This window comes from Astatotilapia calliptera, chromosome 3, assembly GCF_964374335.1.
Source record: "Astatotilapia calliptera chromosome 3, fAstCal68.1, whole genome shotgun sequence".
Classification (NCBI taxonomy): Eukaryota; Metazoa; Chordata; class Actinopteri; order Cichliformes; family Cichlidae; genus Astatotilapia; species Astatotilapia calliptera.
This window is the reverse complement of record NC_137424.1, coordinates 62,026,137-62,043,240: the sequence shown is the minus strand read 5'-3', so window position 1 is coordinate 62,043,240 and position 17,104 is coordinate 62,026,137. Positions and strand designations below refer to the sequence as shown.

The following is a 17,104-nucleotide window of genomic DNA, read 5'->3' as shown; positions in this document are numbered from 1 at the left end:
ATTCGCACTCACATTCACTCCAGCATTCACAACTATGGGCAATTTAGATTTTTCAATTAACCTATCCCCACAAACTGCATGTCTTTAGACAGTGGGAGGAAGCCGGAGTACCCTGAGAGAACCCACGCAAACACGGGGAGAACATGTAAACTCCACACAGAAAGACCTGGGCCTGATGGTGGAATTGAACTCAGGACCTTCTTACTGTGCGGCAACAGTGCTAGGATGAGAACTTGATCAGTTTCATATTCACAGATTAAATGTTTTCCTCTGTGAACCACCTTGTCCACTTGGAGTCCTCACACTGTTTTGTGGATAAGGCTTGAAGGTTAAAGCCAGCCAGGAACAAATCAGTGACTAAAGTATGGCTAGGAGTGGAAGTTACTGGGAGTGCTGACACATTAGCAGCAACGTAATACAGCGTTATAACAGTGCTGTTATAACGCTGTATTACGTTGTTAATGATAAATTCATGTTGTAGTGGTGCTGGGTTAGAATCAGTAAATGGTTCTTATATAGCACTTGTTTTATAGCACACAACTTGTACATTGACCCATTAACACAAGCACTTTTTTTTCTTTGCTGTTTCTAAGTGCTTACTATCTAACATTCATACACATTCAGAGGAACATGGGCTCCAGTCTTTGCATGCCAAAAGGATATTTGGCATGCAGACTGGAATCAAACCACAAACCTTCTGGTTACTAGGCAACCTGCTCTATCACACAAGCTATAGCCACCCCGTCAATTGGGAGTGAATAGTTGCTTGCTGCCATCTTTTTCTTGTGTGTCTGCTGTTTCTGATCTCTCTATGTTTGATCTTCTCTGATCTCTGCAGACTCTGTCAGGCTGCTGAATGGTTCCAGTCTGTGTTCAGGCAGACTGCAGGTGAAGTCTAACCAGAAATGGTCCTCAGTGTGTGAAGCTGACTTTGACCTGCAGGATGCAGAGGTGGTCTGTAGGGAGCTTGGCTGTGGGCCTCCTTCAGTCCTCCAAGGGGCACTCTATGGAGAAGTGGAGGCTCCAGTGTGGGGCAAAGAGTTCCAGTGTGAAGGCCATGAGTCTGCTCTCCTGGACTGTAGAAGCTCAGGCTCAGCTAGAAACAGCTGCTCGCCTGGCAAAGCTGTTGGACTCACCTGCTCAGGTAGAAGAGGAGCTGCAGCTTTGATCTGGTTCTAACTCACTTTATCATTTTACTGATGTCACTCTGTTTTCTATCCAGAGCCTCTCAGGCTGGTGGGAGGAGCCAGTCGGTGTGCAGGTACACTGGAGTTCAAACATCTGGGAGAGTGGAGACAAGTAGCTGGGATTTACTCTAACAGGACCCTGAAGGAAGCAGCTGTTATTTGTGAACATCTGGACTGTGGCTCTGCTGTTTATACAGGAAATACAAACAGGTTACCATACATAGCCAAAAGTGTGTGGATGATGAAACCTGAGTGTCTTCAGTCAGGCTCTGCTCTGAGAGAGTGTTTAACATCACATGTTGGACCTCCATATGGAGTACATATTATGACAGAATACCCTAGCCACGTGGATGTCACCTGTTCAGGTAAACCTATCAGTGATATCAACATCATCATCATATCAAGGTTGGTAGGGTAGACAATGGGTGTTTTCTGTTACTCTAACTTCTGCTTTCTCACATCCTCTCCCCTCCTGTCACCTGTAAATCGTTCCCTTTTCTCCAACATGATGGATCATCCACTTCCTTAAATGCACCTGGAGGAGATGAGATGAGAATACAGGTCTATTCTAAATGGGAATTTTGGAAATTGTTTTCTTTAATTAGGTTCAACACCCACCTGCAGCTTCCTGCCAAACAAGAACTCAAAGGAAGAAAATCCCAGCTATCCCAGTTGTGTTCATCCTCATGAATGAATTTGTGAATCATGGACTTTAAAGTCTTATTCAGCTACTCCACCACCCCGTCAGTCTGCAGGTGGTAGATGCTGGTCTGTAGAGATTTAATGTGCAGTAATTCATACAGATCATGTGTGACACATGAACATTGCCGTGGTCAGTCAGTATCACTTTTGAGACGCTGGCTCGTGAGATGACCCGAAATTGTGCCTGCACCACAGGCTTTGCAAAAATGATGGGCATGGGCACTGTCTCAGGATATTGCATTGTATAATCCACCAGAACCAATACAAAGCAATATTCCCGTGCACCCTGGTGAAATGGCCCAATGAGGTGCATGCCATTTCACTAAACGTGACCTCCATTGACGGTAGCAGGCACAAAAATACTTTTGGTATGGGTGTTTGGCTCACAAGTTGACACACAGGGCTGGACACAGACCATCCCCCTAGATGTCCAGCTAAGAAATTCCGGCCATGTTCACGTCAGCGTTTTGTCACATCACTGCCGTTGGGTTATGATGAGCAGCCTGGAAAATCATTTTTTGGCCCTGGTGGGTGGTTGCTGAAGAGAGTTAAGCTTGGACATCGTGGTGCACTTATCATCATGACACTCACCTGGTTGGCAGAGTTCCCTGCTCTCCACTTTCCAATGTACTCCATGCCTGGCTTTTGTGATTAAAGTGATTAAAGGCTTATGTTTTTATGTGAAAATATTTGCGAATTGAGTCAGCTTTGGGTCCCTTCTACGTACCGGCCATTTGATAAGTTGTTTGCTGCCATCTTTTTCTTGTGTGTCTGCTGTCTCTGATCTCTCTGTTTGATCTTCTTGTGATCTCTGCAGACTCTGTCAGACTGCTGAATGGTTCCAGTCTGTGTTCAGGCAGACTGCAGGTGAAGTCTAACCAGAAATGGTCCTCAGTGTGTGAAGCTGACTTTGACCTGCAGGACGCAGAGGTGGTCTGTAGGGAGCTTAGCTGTGGGCCTCCTTCAGTGCTCCAAGGGGCGCTCTATGGAGAAGTGGAGGCTCCAGTGTGGAGCAAAGAGTTCCAGTGTGAAGGCCATGAGTCTGCTCTCCTGGACTGTAGAAGCTCAGGCTCAGCTAGAAAAAGCTGCTCGCCTGGCAAAGCTGTTGGACTCACCTGCTCAGGTAGAAGAGGAGCTGTATGGGCTCAAAATGTGGTCATAAATATTTTGTACTTGTAAATCAGTTTTGTACTTGTAAACCAGGATTTGTATGTGTAAAAAGAATTTGTGTGTGCGTAAAAAGAAGATTTGTGTGTGGACTTAGCCAAAAAAAAAACCTGCAAGTTACAAGTACGAATTTTGACCCTATTTTTCTTCCTTTCATCTGATTGGTGAATGTCATGTCAATCACAAATGTAACAATCCAATCAGAGAACAGATGGGTTTGGCTGTCGGAGGGGCGCTTTTTTTGAACTGCAGGTCTTTGAAGGGAATAAATGCCCTTTTACATGCCAGCCCAGCGTTTTCCTTCACCACCACGAAGGAAAACAGTCTGTGGTCGTCCAAGTTTGGTGATTTTTGTGTCACAGGTCTACGTGTTTAATACAGGGACTTCCACAGCCTTTTCAACAGTGCTGCGGACCGTGGGTGGGGGGGCAGTGTTTTGGTAATGACAGTCTTCATTACAAAGCTTTCTTCGTTATGAATTAGCATACATGTTTTTATTGAACATTTGAAGAACTAGCAAAAAAACCCAGAAACTCTTGTAGTTCACATAAAGTCAGAGATAGAAAAGACAAGGAACAGGTGCATCTAGTACAGGTAGAGCTGCTGCAAAAACCCACAGAGCCCAGCAGCCAACGCAACAAATTCTGGATCCTTTGCTTTTAGTTAGCAGTTAGCATTAGCAGCACATCCTGCGTCCATTGTGAAAGGACTTTTATGCTGCGCACTGTGACTCACAGCAATGGTCCCGGGTCAGCCCTGACTTTGTGTTAAACTAATCCTAAAGTAATAATGGTATTTCTAACCACTGATATACCACAACTTTATCCTTTCAACAGCTGCTGAAAGTTAGGGGACCTAGCTGCTATCGGATATTTATATAGAGATCCTCCAGCTTCAAACTGCTTTACCCTTCAAAGACCTGCAGTTCAAAAAAGTGCCGCTCCGACAGCCAAACCCATCTGTTCTCAGATTGGATTGTTACATTTGTGATTGACATGACATTGACCAATCAGATGAAAGGAAGAAAAATAGGGTCAAAATTCGTACTTGTTACTTGCAGGTTTTTTTTTTTTTGGCTAAGTCCACACACAAATTCTTTTTACACATACAAAACTGATTTACAAGTACAAAATATTTATGACCACATTTTGAGCCCATAGGAGCTGCAGCTTTAGTCTGGTTCAAAGTCACTTTATTCTTTCACTGATGACTCTGTGCTTTCTGTTAGAGCCTGTCAGATTGGTGCAAGGAGCCAGTCGCTGTGCAGGTACACTGGAGTTCAACCACCAGGGAAACTGGAGACCAGTATCTGGTTTTGGCTGGACCCTAAAGAAAGCAGCTGTTTTCTGTCAACATCTGGGCTGTGGCTCTGTTGTTTTTGTAAGACACAGAGAGAACTCCTTATCGGGAGATCATGTGAACATCAACCCTGACTGTGTTCATTCTGGAACTCCTTTGAAGGAGTGTGCAACATTAGGTTCCTCCATTTACAACTTGGATCTCAAGTGTTCAGGTAAGCCTATTAATGATATCAACTATGACATCATCGGAGCTGTGTAGCATGGACAAATGGTGCTTTTTATATTGCGCTATCCTGCATCCTCACATTAAGTTGCAAACAGTTAAAGCAACTGAACATCAGAACTAAAAACACTGATCCTTACATGAACTAGAAGATTTAAAGGAAATATGAAGTAATTATTAAAAACAACAAAAGTAATAATGTTGCTAATAATCAGCTCTCTCAGTCAGGTCACTTCTTTAAATGAATAAAGGCCTGTTGGATTGTATTGGCTATCAGAGAAGACACTGTGTGACTGGTAGTTGGTCTGACAGCTGATCTAGCTGTGCAGCACCTCATAACTAACTGACATCTCTTCACACTGAAGCTCTGGAAGCAAACATATCTTATTTGGAAGTTGCAGCTCCTCTGTCCTCACATCTCTGTCACATCCTCATTGAGAGTGACTGGGATTTGAGGAAAGGATGGAAGTGAAAGAAGCAAGGAGACCCCATAGCATGATGACAAACAGCCTAAGGCTTGAGCCCAGTAAAATTCTGCTTGATAATTGCACCTGTTTTTGTTGTCACTTTTTTGTTTGCCCACTTTTATCCACTTTTATTCAGCTGCGTGTCTGTTACCATTGTGTGTTTGTCCTTTTGATTTATTTTTGGACCTCTGACTTTTATATGCTGAAAGTTTGAATAAGTAAATAGTTGTTTGCTGCCATCTTTTTCTTGTGTGTCTGCTGTCTCTGATCTCTCTATGTTTGATCTTCTCTGATCTTTGCAGACTCTGTCAGGCTGCTGAATGGTTCCAATCTGTGTTCAGGCAGACTGCAGGTGAAGTCTAACCAGAAATGGTCCTCAGTGTGTGAAGCTGACTTTGACCTGCAGGACGCAGAGGTGGTCTGTAGGGAGCTTGGCTGTGGGCCTCCTTCAGTGCTCCAAGGGGCGCTCTATGGAGAAGTGGAGGCTCCAGTGTGGAGCAAAGAGTTCCAGTGTGAAGGCCATGAGTCTGCTCTCCTGGACTGTAGAAGCTCAGGCTCAGCTAGAAAAAGCTGCTCGCCTGGCAAAGCTGTTGGACTCACCTGCTCAGGTAGAAGAGGAGCTGTATGGGCTCAAAATGTGGTCATAAATATTTTGTACTTGTAAATCAGTTTTGTACTTGTAAACCAGGATTTGTATGTGTAAAAGGAATTTGTGTGTGCGTAAAAAGAAGATTTGTGTGTGGACTTAGCCAAAAAAAACCCCTGCAAGTTACAAGTACGAATTTTGACCCTATTTTTCTTCCTTTCATCTGATTGGTGAATGTCATGTCAATCACAAATGTAACAATCCAATCAGAGAACAGATGGGTTTGGCTGTCGGAGGGGCGCTTTTTTTGAACTGCAGGTCTTTGAAGGGAATAAATGCCCTTTTACATGCCAGCCCAGCGTTTTCCTTCACCACCACGAAGGAAAACAGTCTGTGGTCGTCCAAGTTTGGTGATTTTTGTGTCACAGGTCTACGTGTTTAATACAGGGACTTCCACAGCCTTTTCAACAGTGCTGCGGACCGTGGGTGGGGGGGGGGCAGTGTTTTGGTAATGACAGTCTTCATTACAAAGCTTTCTTCGTTATGAATTAGCATACATGTTTTTATTGAACATTTGAAGAACTAGCAAAAAAACCCAGAAACTCTTGTAGTTCACATAAAGTCAGAGATAGAAAAGACAAGGAACAGGTGCATCTAGTACAGGTAGAGCTGCTGCAAAAACCCACAGAGCCCAGCAGCCAACGCAACAAATTCTGGATCCTTTGCTTTTAGTTAGCAGTTAGCATTAGCAGCACATCCTGCGTCCATTGTGAAAGGACTTTTATGCTGCGCACTGTGACTCACAGCAATGGTCCCGGGTCAGCCCTGACTTTGTGTTAAACTAATCCTAAAGTAATAATGGTATTTCTAACCACTGATATACCACAACTTTATCCTTTCAACAGCTGCTGAAAGTTAGGGGACCTAGCTGCTATCGGATATTTATATAGAGATCCTCCAGCTTCAAACTGCTTTACCCTTCAAAGACCTGCAGTTCAAAAAAGTGCCGCTCCGACAGCCAAACCCATCTGTTCTCAGATTGGATTGTTACATTTGTGATTGACATGACATTGACCAATCAGATGAAAGGAAGAAAAATAGGGTCAAAATTTGTACTTGTTACTTGCAGGTTTTTTTTTTTTGGCTAAGTCCACACACAAATTCTTTTTACACATACAAAACTGATTTACAAGTACAAAATATTTATGACCACATTTTGAGCCCATAGGAGCTGCAGCTTTAGTCTGGTTCAAAGTCACTTTATTCTTTCACTGATGACTCTGTGCTTTCTGTTAGAGCCTGTCAGATTGGTGCAAGGAGCCAGTCGCTGTGCAGGTACACTGGAGTTCAACCACCAGGGAAACTGGAGACCAGTATCTGGTTTTGGCTGGACCCTAAAGAAAGCAGCTGTTTTCTGTCAACATCTGGGCTGTGGCTCTGTTGTTTTTGTAAGACACAGAGAGAACTCCTTATCGGGAGATCATGTGAACATCAACCCTGACTGTGTTCATTCTGGAACTCCTTTGAAGGAGTGTGCAACATTAGGTTCCTCCATTTACAACTTGGATCTCAAGTGTTCAGGTAAGCCTATTAATGATATCAACTATGACATCATCGGAGCTGTGTAGCATGGACAAATGGTGCTTTTTATATTGCGCTATCCTGCATCCTCACATTAAGTTGCAAACAGTTAAAGCAACTGAACATCAGAACTAAAAACACTGATCCTTACATGAACTAGAAGATTTAAAGGAAATATGAAGTAATTATTAAAAACAACAAAAGTAATAATGTTGCTAATAATCAGCTCTCTCAGTCAGGTCACTTCTTTAAATGAATAAAGGCCTGTTGGATTGTATTGGCTATCAGAGAAGACACTGTGTGACTGGTAGTTGGTCTGACAGCTGATCTAGCTGTGCAGCACCTCATAACTAACTGACATCTCTTCACACTGAAGCTCTGGAAGCAAACATATCTTATTTGGAAGTTGCAGCTCCTCTGTCCTCACATCTCTGTCACATCCTCATTGAGAGTGACTGGGATTTGAGGAAAGGATGGAAGTGAAAGAAGCAAGGAGACCCCATAGCATGATGACAAACAGCCTAAGGCTTGAGCCCAGTAAAATTCTGCTTGATAATTGCACCTGTTTTTGTTGTCACTTTTTTGTTTGCCCACTTTTATCCACTTTTATTCAGCTGCGTGTCTGTTACCATTGTGTGTTTGTCCTTTTGATTTATTTTTGGACCTCTGACTTTTATATGCTGAAAGTTTGAATAAGTAAATAGTTGTTTGCTGCCATCTTTTTCTTGTGTGTCTGCTGTCTCTGATCTCTCTATGTTTGATCTTCTCTGATCTTTGCAGACTCTGTCAGGCTGCTGAATGGTTCCAATCTGTGTTCAGGCAGACTGCAGGTGAAGTCTAACCAGAAATGGTCCTCAGTGTGTGAAGCTGACTTTGACCTGCAGGACGCAGAGGTGGTCTGTAGGGAGCTTGGCTGTGGGCCTCCTTCAGTGCTCCAAGGGGCGCTCTATGGAGAAGTGGAGGCTCCAGTGTGGAGCAAAGAGTTCCAGTGTGAAGGCCATGAGTCTGCTCTCCTGGACTGTAGAAGCTCAGGCTCAGCTAGAAAAAGCTGCTCGCCTGGCAAAGCTGTTGGACTCACCTGCTCAGGTAGAAGAGGAGCTGCAGCTTTGATCTGGTTCTAACTCACTTTATTCTTTCATTAATGACTCTCTGATTTCTGTTCAGAGTCTCATGTCAGGTTGATGGGAGGAGTCAGTCGCTGTGCAGGTACACTGGAGGTGAAACACCTGGAAGAATGGAGACTAGTGCATGGCTCTGACTGGACCCTGAAGGAAGCAGCTGTTGTTTGTGAACATCTGGGCTGTGGCTCTGCTGTTTATGTAGGAGAAAGAGAAGAGTTCCCATACAGATCCGTGTGGGAGATCAAACCTGACTGTGTTCACTTTCAATCTGGTCAAATAGAGTGCCTAAAATCAACTGTTGTATCCTCCATCCTGGATCTCACCTGCTCCGGTAAGGTTCAGTGACATCATCAATGGCATAATCAGAGCTGGGTCCAGTAGACGTGGACTACATTTAAATGATCAAAACATCTACCTCTCATCTTTTCCTACCCACTTTTAGTTGATCTCAGTGAACCGTGAACTGTCTTGACATCAAAGACAGTCTGTTGGAGAGTTGATTAAGAGTTGGGAAAAGATAAGAGTGGTGTGCAGAGACTCCAACTGCATTGACACTTGACTCCTAAATGTCACTGACTACAACGTCCAGACGCAGAACTATAAATTGCATGTCTTACTTCAGCCAGATATATTTTACCTCTGTTATTTGATGCATGTTAAATTACTGAGAGCAGCCTGGGAAAATTATGCCTTCATTACAAAGGCCAGAATTTTAAAGGGAAATGAACATAAGGGGATAGATTTACTGCAGCAGAAGAAAACACGAGTTGGTGTTAAAAACCTGCTGTGAGGATCTACCTAAGAGGCACACTACCAGTGGCTGAGAGGATGGGCCTGTTTCTCAGGCTGGCCTTACTGCAAAAGCAGGAGTTTCATCTTCAGAGCACAAAATCTAGGGAGGAAAGTACCTAAATGAATCAGGCACAGTGAGACATATTCAGGTCTGCAAAAAGCTGTTGCTTTTATTGTTCATTTATTTAGAATAAGAGTCCGAGATGTTGTCAGAACAAGTGTGTAATTATCAGAGGTGGATGGTTCAGAGCCGTGAGCACAGGGCCAAAACTGGCTCTGTGCTGTAGATCTTCACTCTGTAATGCTGGAAATTCACAGAAAGGCTTCATCGTGTTAGTGTTCTTCTGCACGCCGTACAGCTCAGCTGCTCCACATCATGCAGCTGTCCTCTGATTAACCCTGATCTCGAACTGAGTCTCCTTCCTTAGGACTTCACACAGTCCCAGCAGTTTCTACCAGCATAGTTCTCCTGATACCACAAACATGATGATCCTCCTTCAGCCTCATCTCATTAATCTGAGCTGCATCACTGTTTTCCACACAACAGTAAAACCTGAGCTCACACTCCTGCATCATTCTCTCCCTCATTGGCTTTGCTGGTTTCTGAGCTGCTCTCTGCAGATTGCTGGTTATTCCTGAAGTGAACTGGCTGCTGCTTGTATGGTGATGGTGTACTGTAAGTAGAACACCCTGTGACTGCAGTATCACAGTAATTTACCCCAGGTAGTAAATCTGCCTCGTAGCCAGTAAAACATTCCTGCTGCAGAGATGATCCAGTTCGAACTCGTCTCCTCCTCGTTTAGGATTTCTGTGACCTATATGCTCACTGATCCCAGCTGACCAAGAGTAAACATGAATCCATGATCATCATGTAGGCTGACTCACCTCTGCAGACATTACAGATGCAGACTGGATCATCCAGAACAGAAACATTCTGACCAGCTCACAGGGCTCATAATCAGACTCAGAGTTTCTATAAATCTATATTCTTCACATGCAGCAGTAACAGTTACCAAATGTTTTTCCAGCTGTGTGATGTTTGATTATGCAGATCTGAATCATGCAAACAGATAAACATCAGAACTAATAACACTGATCTTTACATGAACTAGAAGATTTGAAGGAAATATGAAATAATGAAAACAACAACAGTAATAATGCTGCTAATAATTAGCTCTGTCAGTCAGGTCACTTTTCTAAACAAATAAAGGCCTGTTGGAGTTTATCAGCCTATCAGAGAAGACATTGTGTGATGTTGGTAGTCGGTCTGACAGCTGATCCAGCTGTGCAACACGTTATAACTAACTGGCATATCTTTGCACTGAAGCTCTGGAAGCAAACATTTCTAATGTGGAAGCTTCAGCTCTATCTTAAGCTCCTTTAGCTTTTTTGTTGGACCTCTGACTTTTATATACTGAAAGTTTGAATAAGTGAATAGTTGGTTGCTGCCATCTTTTTCTTGTGTGTCTGCTGTCTCTGATCTCTCTATGTTTGATCTTCTCTGATCTTTGCAGACTCTGTCAGGCTGCTGAATGGTTCCAGTCTGTGTTCAGGCAGACTGCAGGTGAAGTCTAACCAGAAATGGTCCTCAGTTTGTGAAGCTGACTTTGACCTGCAGGATGCAGAGGTGGTCTGTAGGGAGTTTAGCTGTGGGCCTCCTTCAGTCCTCCAAGGGGCGCTCTATGGAGAAGTGGAGGCTCCAGTGTGGAGCAAAGAGTTTCAGTGTGAAGGCCATGAGTCTGCTCTCCTGGACTGTAGAAGCTCAGGCTCAGCTAGAAAAAGCTGCTCACCTGGCAAAGCTGTTGGACTCACCTGCTCAGGTAGAAGAGGAGCTGCAGCTTTGATCTGGTTCTAACTCACTTTATCATTTTACTGATGACTCTGCTTTTTATACAGCACTTATTGATTTCAGGTTGGAGGGAGGAGCCAGTCGCTGTGCAGGTACACTGGAGGTGAAAGTGAGAGAATGGAGACCACTGGCTGACTATGGTCTCTTTTTTCGAGAAGATGGATATCTTATCTGCGAACATCTGAACTGTGGCTCTACTCTTTCTATAGAATATAGACACGATTTCTCATACAGTTCTGTGTGGAAGATTAAACATCACTGTATTGAATCTGGATCTACTCTGAGAGAGTGTGTGAGATCAAAAATATCAGGAAGATCACAAATAATTCCAGGAACATATGTATTAGACAGTGTCTCCTTTCTGGATATCACCTGCTCAGGTAATGATAAATGACATCATGTACGTCTGTGATGTTCCCATTGTGTTCCTTCCCCAGTTACAATGATGCTCAGCAGTTTCTGTTGGACTGAATTGTAAAGTTTGTGGAAGTTTCCACAGACATCACTTTCTCTTTCTTGATTGGAAATTTCATTGTTTGTGTGTATTTACAGAAGTGCTGGTTCAGCCAATCATCTCTGTGTCTTCCTCCATGGATGTGGTGTCTGAAGCCCAGCAGCATTGGCTTCAGGTTTTTAGAGGCTCCAGCTTCAATATCAGCTGCTCCATTCAGCCACAGTACCCTGGAGGCTTCTTCCAGCTCACCTTCACTTCCTCCAACACACCATACAACTACACCCAGCCAGCTGTCAATCACTCTTCCCACTTCCTGTTTCCTGCAGCAGACCCCGCCCACCAAGGAAGTTACAGCTGTCTTTATCACGTACATGCTTTGTCACATAGCTTCTACTCTGAAAGCCACCAGCTGTCTGTGTCTGTCTCAGGTAAGCTGAAGCAGAAACTTACACATTCTAAAAAAACAAACTTATAGAAAGTATTTAAACCGGAGCAGAAAGTGCAAGACAGAGCATGTTTCGTTACCACTGTAACTGTGGTCACTCATTAGTGGATCTGTTCATGTCCAGAGGATCATTATTCTGCTAAAATGTCCTCTTCAGATTCAGCTTCAGCTTTCACACAAATGATCTGACATTATCTCCCAGTTCTCTTTGATACAAAGCAGAGTTGAAGAAAACACTGAAAGATGTCCAGTCTCTGAGGCAGCGAAGCAACAGTAAACCATAACATGTCAACCTCCATGCTTTACAGTGGCTTTCAGCTTCCTCTCCTGTAAATCTATCTTTGGTCTAAATCAAATATGTCTGCTGTCACTGTGGCCAAACACCTCCATCTCTGCTTCCTGTGTTCAGAGCACATTATTCCTACTCTGTGACTGATGATCTTTGAGAAACTGTACTTTGTCTCTGATGTTCTTCTTACAGACACAACAAGCAGCTCCATGTGGAAGTGATGCTCAAAGATTTCACTGCAGTTTGTGTTTAATAGCAGCTGTTGGACTCATGATGACTGTGAATGTGTTTGATCAGATCCTCCAGATCCCACTGGTTTCATCATCAGAGCGGTCATCCTACCACTGATTCTGCTGCTGGAGAACATTGTCCTGTATTTCTACTGTAAGGTACTGAACATATGTTTGTATCTGACAATAAAGCCCTCAGGCTGTTTTAATGAGCTAAAGAGAGGAGTGATGCAGTCAGTCTGTGTGCTCCTGTGTCTCTCCAGGCCAGCAGGGGGAGGAAGCTGGGCAGACGGGAGAACATTGAGCTGGTTGACCGTAACCTCGGTGTTGGTGCAGCTGAAGGAGGGCTGGCTGAAGAGGAAGGAGTTCAGGGAGCAGAAGAGAACCTCTGAGGAGTTCATCTCACATCCTGATGAATTTCTGAGCTGACTCACAAGTGACTATCCCATTGGCTGAGTCAAAGATTCTACTTTTTTCTATTGAAGATCCATTAAAGCAATTAGGCTGGAATGATTCTGTAGTTTTTTTTTTGTTTGTTTTTTTTTAACATTAAAATACCTAAGCCATAAATGTTTTTATGCATCTCTCTGGATTTTCTGATCTCCATGCCAACTGTTTGCTGCTAAACATATCAAATGCAGTTTGAATTTCAGATGCTTTTACTGGTTCCGCTCTCCCAGTTAAAATCAAAAGGTGACGGGTTGTGTTCAAATTTTTTCAGAAGGAAGTACAGGAAAACAATCTCTCATTTAAAAAGATTTAATCATGTTCATATTATCCTACTACTGATTCTAATATCTAGTTCGGGACATTCTGTTTAGATTGAATATCTCTTTTACATTGCTTTTATTCTGTCGTAGCTATTCTGGTCTTCTATCTCCTGTCTGCATATGTATGCATATTTATATGTATACATGTATATATCTCCACATACGTACCTGTGTGTGTGTGTTTGTATACGTATATGCATTTATATGTATATGTGAGAGTCTGCTTGTGTGTAATATAAAAAAAACACCCAGCACGCCCCTGCGGGCGGTTTATCCTTCAAGCTCGGGTCCTCTACCAGAGGCCTGGGAGCTTGAGGGTCCTGCGCAGTATCTTAGCTGTTCCCAGGACTGCGCTCTTCTGGACAGAGATCTCCGATGTTGTTCCCGGGATCTGGTGGAGCCACTCGCCTAGCTTGGGAGTCACCGCACCTAGTGCTCCGATTACCACGGGGACCACCATTACCTTCACCCTCCACATCCTCTCGAGCTCTTCTCTGAGCCCTTGGTATTTCTCCAGCTTCTCGTGTTCTTTAAAAAAGCGTATCTCTCCTCTGGTATCTTGAGGAATTTTTTTTTCTTTTTGAACTATTTCTCTTTATGTGAAAGATCAGTAGTGAATGATAGACAGGAAAGAGCAGAAGTCTTGCAGCAAAGCCCCACAGTCCCCACTCAAACCCAGCCTGCTGCATCTCAGCCATAAGCCATATGAATGTCTTTTCAATTGGTCAGCTGAACTAGCCACCAGTAAAGAATTCAAATCATGGGTCAGAATCAAAGAAGGGAGCACACTGAGAGGGAGGAAAAGACTCTGGACAGTCAGTTGGAATCAAACACGATTCATTTTTATGGCTAGATAAATGACCAACTGTCAGATTGCTAACAGGTTATGTGATTTCATTTCCATCTTCTTGGAACTTCTGTTAAAATATTTGCATTAGTCTATTAATTATTTCTGTCATTAAACAAGAAAAAAAGAAACTGTTCAATTCGCATTAAAGTAATTCCAGAATAACTTTGATGTTTCCAGTTTTGACAACATGCTTTTTTATAAACAGTAAATAAAATGTCTTCTAAAATGTCAACCACTGATAATTACTGCCTTAATTTTTTTCTATTGTGAGTTAAACAGTTTGTAAGGCAACACTTCTCCAGGTATTTTATAAAAGTGTGTGATTACTCTCTTGTCTTAAATTGAGCTTTCTCCAAATGTCTTTCTACCTGCAGCTAGACCACAAATAATATTCATATGAAACAGCTTTGGGAGGTGAGAAAAAAATGAATCAGCTGAGAGTGAAGAGGACAACCTGAGAGATCTAAAAATCCAAGTCCCAAAATACAGAAGGCTCCTGTCACTGTTAGATTTGTTGATTGTCATTTATGCTTAGAAATATCTACTCATGTATGCTTAGAGTTTTATAATCAATGTCATGTTGGTAGAGGTCTGATCCTTAGTAGTCTGTGGAGACTCTGGGAGGCACAAACAACTTAAGGTCAGGAGAGAGGTTATATCTGCTCTTACTTCACCTTCACAGACATAATGCCTTTTTTAGATGAACTGCTGGACTTCCAAACCAGCAGGTTTAGGGAAGTGAAGGAACGGCGTTTGTCCAGGTCTCTCCTGTGCACGAGAAACATGAAGAACTTTGTCTACTCGTGTCTTGCTTTGCTGTGTAACTAAATTGTCTTCAACGTTCCAGCGAATAGGGTTGAGCTACAAACCTATCAGTCACCATTGTAAACTTTCTGAATTTTAAAGACATACATGGTAATTTTAATTCTACATCCTAAATGGTCGGGAGTTGTGCAACCAAACTCAGCACACAAGTACATCTTAGACCCCTGAAACCTTTAATGTTACAATGTGAAATTCTGACTACACCCACGCATAAGCTACATAAGATAGAAGTGCTACATAAGCACTTGTTTTACCTTAATTATTATTTTCAAACTTCTTGAATCTTACCTAGCAACCACCTACCTACAGGCTAAAATGACCATTAACATTCATGCACCTGTAACGCATGGCCAAGAGTAAAAACAGGCCAAGTAGTGTTGGAGCACAATCATGTCCAAGTAATAACTGTATTTTAGAAACCTCCCCCACTTCCTATGCTTATGTCTATAGTGAAAGGTTATTCTGCTGAGTTGTGTATATTCAATGTAATACAATTAAATGGGGCAACAAATTATCCAAGATCTTTGCACAAATTAATGAAATTGTGATAGAAATTTTACCACATGCGTAATAAAAATAAAAAATAAAGAGTAAAGCCACAGTCTGCAGGATATTTGACAAATAACAAACAAGTATAGAATTTTATGCAGGAACAAGTTATCCACCTACCGTCATTACAGAATACATTAAAACTATTCTATGCAAAAACTATATCAGTTTTATTCTATACAATATTAGTCCAGAATAAGATTTCTGTAGAGAAAGTCAAGTTGTTTTTTTGCATGACTTTTATATTAGTTACAGTGTTGATAGAATTGATATGAAACAGAAAAGACCTTAATAATGAGGAAAGCATGTGGCTACCAACAATGTGATGCTCATGCCCTACTGGAGTAAGCAATGCATCTTATATGACATCACACACTGTGGACACACTGACCACAAGCAACATGTTCTCTACATTTTATTTGTTTTCTTCTATTTTATTACTTATACAAGGCACTGAGGTACTTTTAATTAACTAAAACTACACATATGAGAGAGTGCAGGAATTTATATATTTATTTCATTTCATTTCATTTATTTGTTCATTTTCAGGCACAACAAATACCTATATTGAACATAAAATGCACAAAATAACTTCAGCATAACCAAAAATTAAAAACATAAGAAAAAGAGGCACATCGAGTAGAATCTCACAGATAAGGGAACAAAATTAAAAGGTACAAAGAGACTTCTGAAATACGGATACATAAAAAACTGTAATGGTGCTGGATCGTTGACCCAGCGTTTTGGGTTTCATATGATTATTTTCCTCTGTACCAGTTTATTCTGATTTTGGTACCCTGTGTCCTCCCCTTATGCCCTGTTTATGTCCCTGAGTTTGCGTTTTGGATTTCCTCTTTTATTCTGAAGGTCTGTGTCTGTGGTCATTGTGTTCAGCTTGTATCCTCCAGTCATTATGTATATTAGAATCAGCTGTGTCTCCCACCTGTATGTCATTTCCTGGTCTCCTTGTGTGTGTATATATAGTGGGTGTCGGTCTGCGTTTGTTGTTGGCTCGTCTGTGTTCCATGGTGTTTCGTTTACTCGCTCTGCGGCTCTCTGCCCCGCACCATGTTTCGTATGTCCTCAGGTTTGTTATTTAGTTTTCCCAGTTTAGGTTTCTTTAGTCATTTCTCATTTGCCTGTTTTGCCACTTGTAAATAAATGTCACTCGTATCATCAGTCACTGCCTGCATTTTGGGTCCTTTTTCCTCCCACACCACAAACTAAGAAAAGTACAAATTAAGTTGGTTAAAAACAGCAAAAGAAAGACTGACATTGAGTTTGAGAGAAGTGCAAATTGTATTAATAAGTAATATGCACACTAAACATGAAATAACCTTATAAGCATTTTGTTAATATTTTACCAGTTTATATACAATTCTACCCTACACTAAACATATAAGATTTAATATATTATATGAACCTACCTGTCCACTGGTATAAGCATGTGGAGGTAGGGACCTCACAGCACAGGCATACTACCAACCTATCACAGAACTGTGTTGTACATGTGTATATGATGTATTTTTAATCTATTGTGTTTATAAATGTAAAGAAGACAAAGGGAAACCAAACATTAGCTCACGTTTAAACAAGGAAGGATTATTCATTAAATTATTTATGCGCATATTTAAGGAGAATTTGGATATCTAGAGGACTTTCAGTGAACTGCTTCAATTTTTTTTTTTATTGTAATACAAGTACTGAGTTTCTGAA

General features: G+C 42.0%; 1 protein-coding gene across 1 annotated transcript; it reads left to right on the top strand.

Moving 5' to 3' along the window:
- Nucleotides 1–822: 822 nt before the first annotated feature.
- LOC113018305 (scavenger receptor cysteine-rich type 1 protein M130-like) lies at nt 823–16,567 on the top strand (the record flags this gene model as incomplete). The annotated part of the gene is made up of 13 exons (XM_080295857.1): nt 823–1,144; nt 1,223–1,552; nt 2,707–3,012; nt 4,285–4,569; nt 5,350–5,655; nt 6,930–7,214; nt 7,995–8,300; nt 8,379–8,666; nt 10,642–10,947; nt 11,024–11,356; nt 11,529–11,858; nt 12,462–12,553; nt 12,658–16,567. Coding segments are annotated over 13 exons (3,618 nt in total), but the record flags the coding sequence as incomplete, so codon positions are not given.
- Between the last annotated feature and the right edge of the window lie 537 nt (nt 16,568–17,104).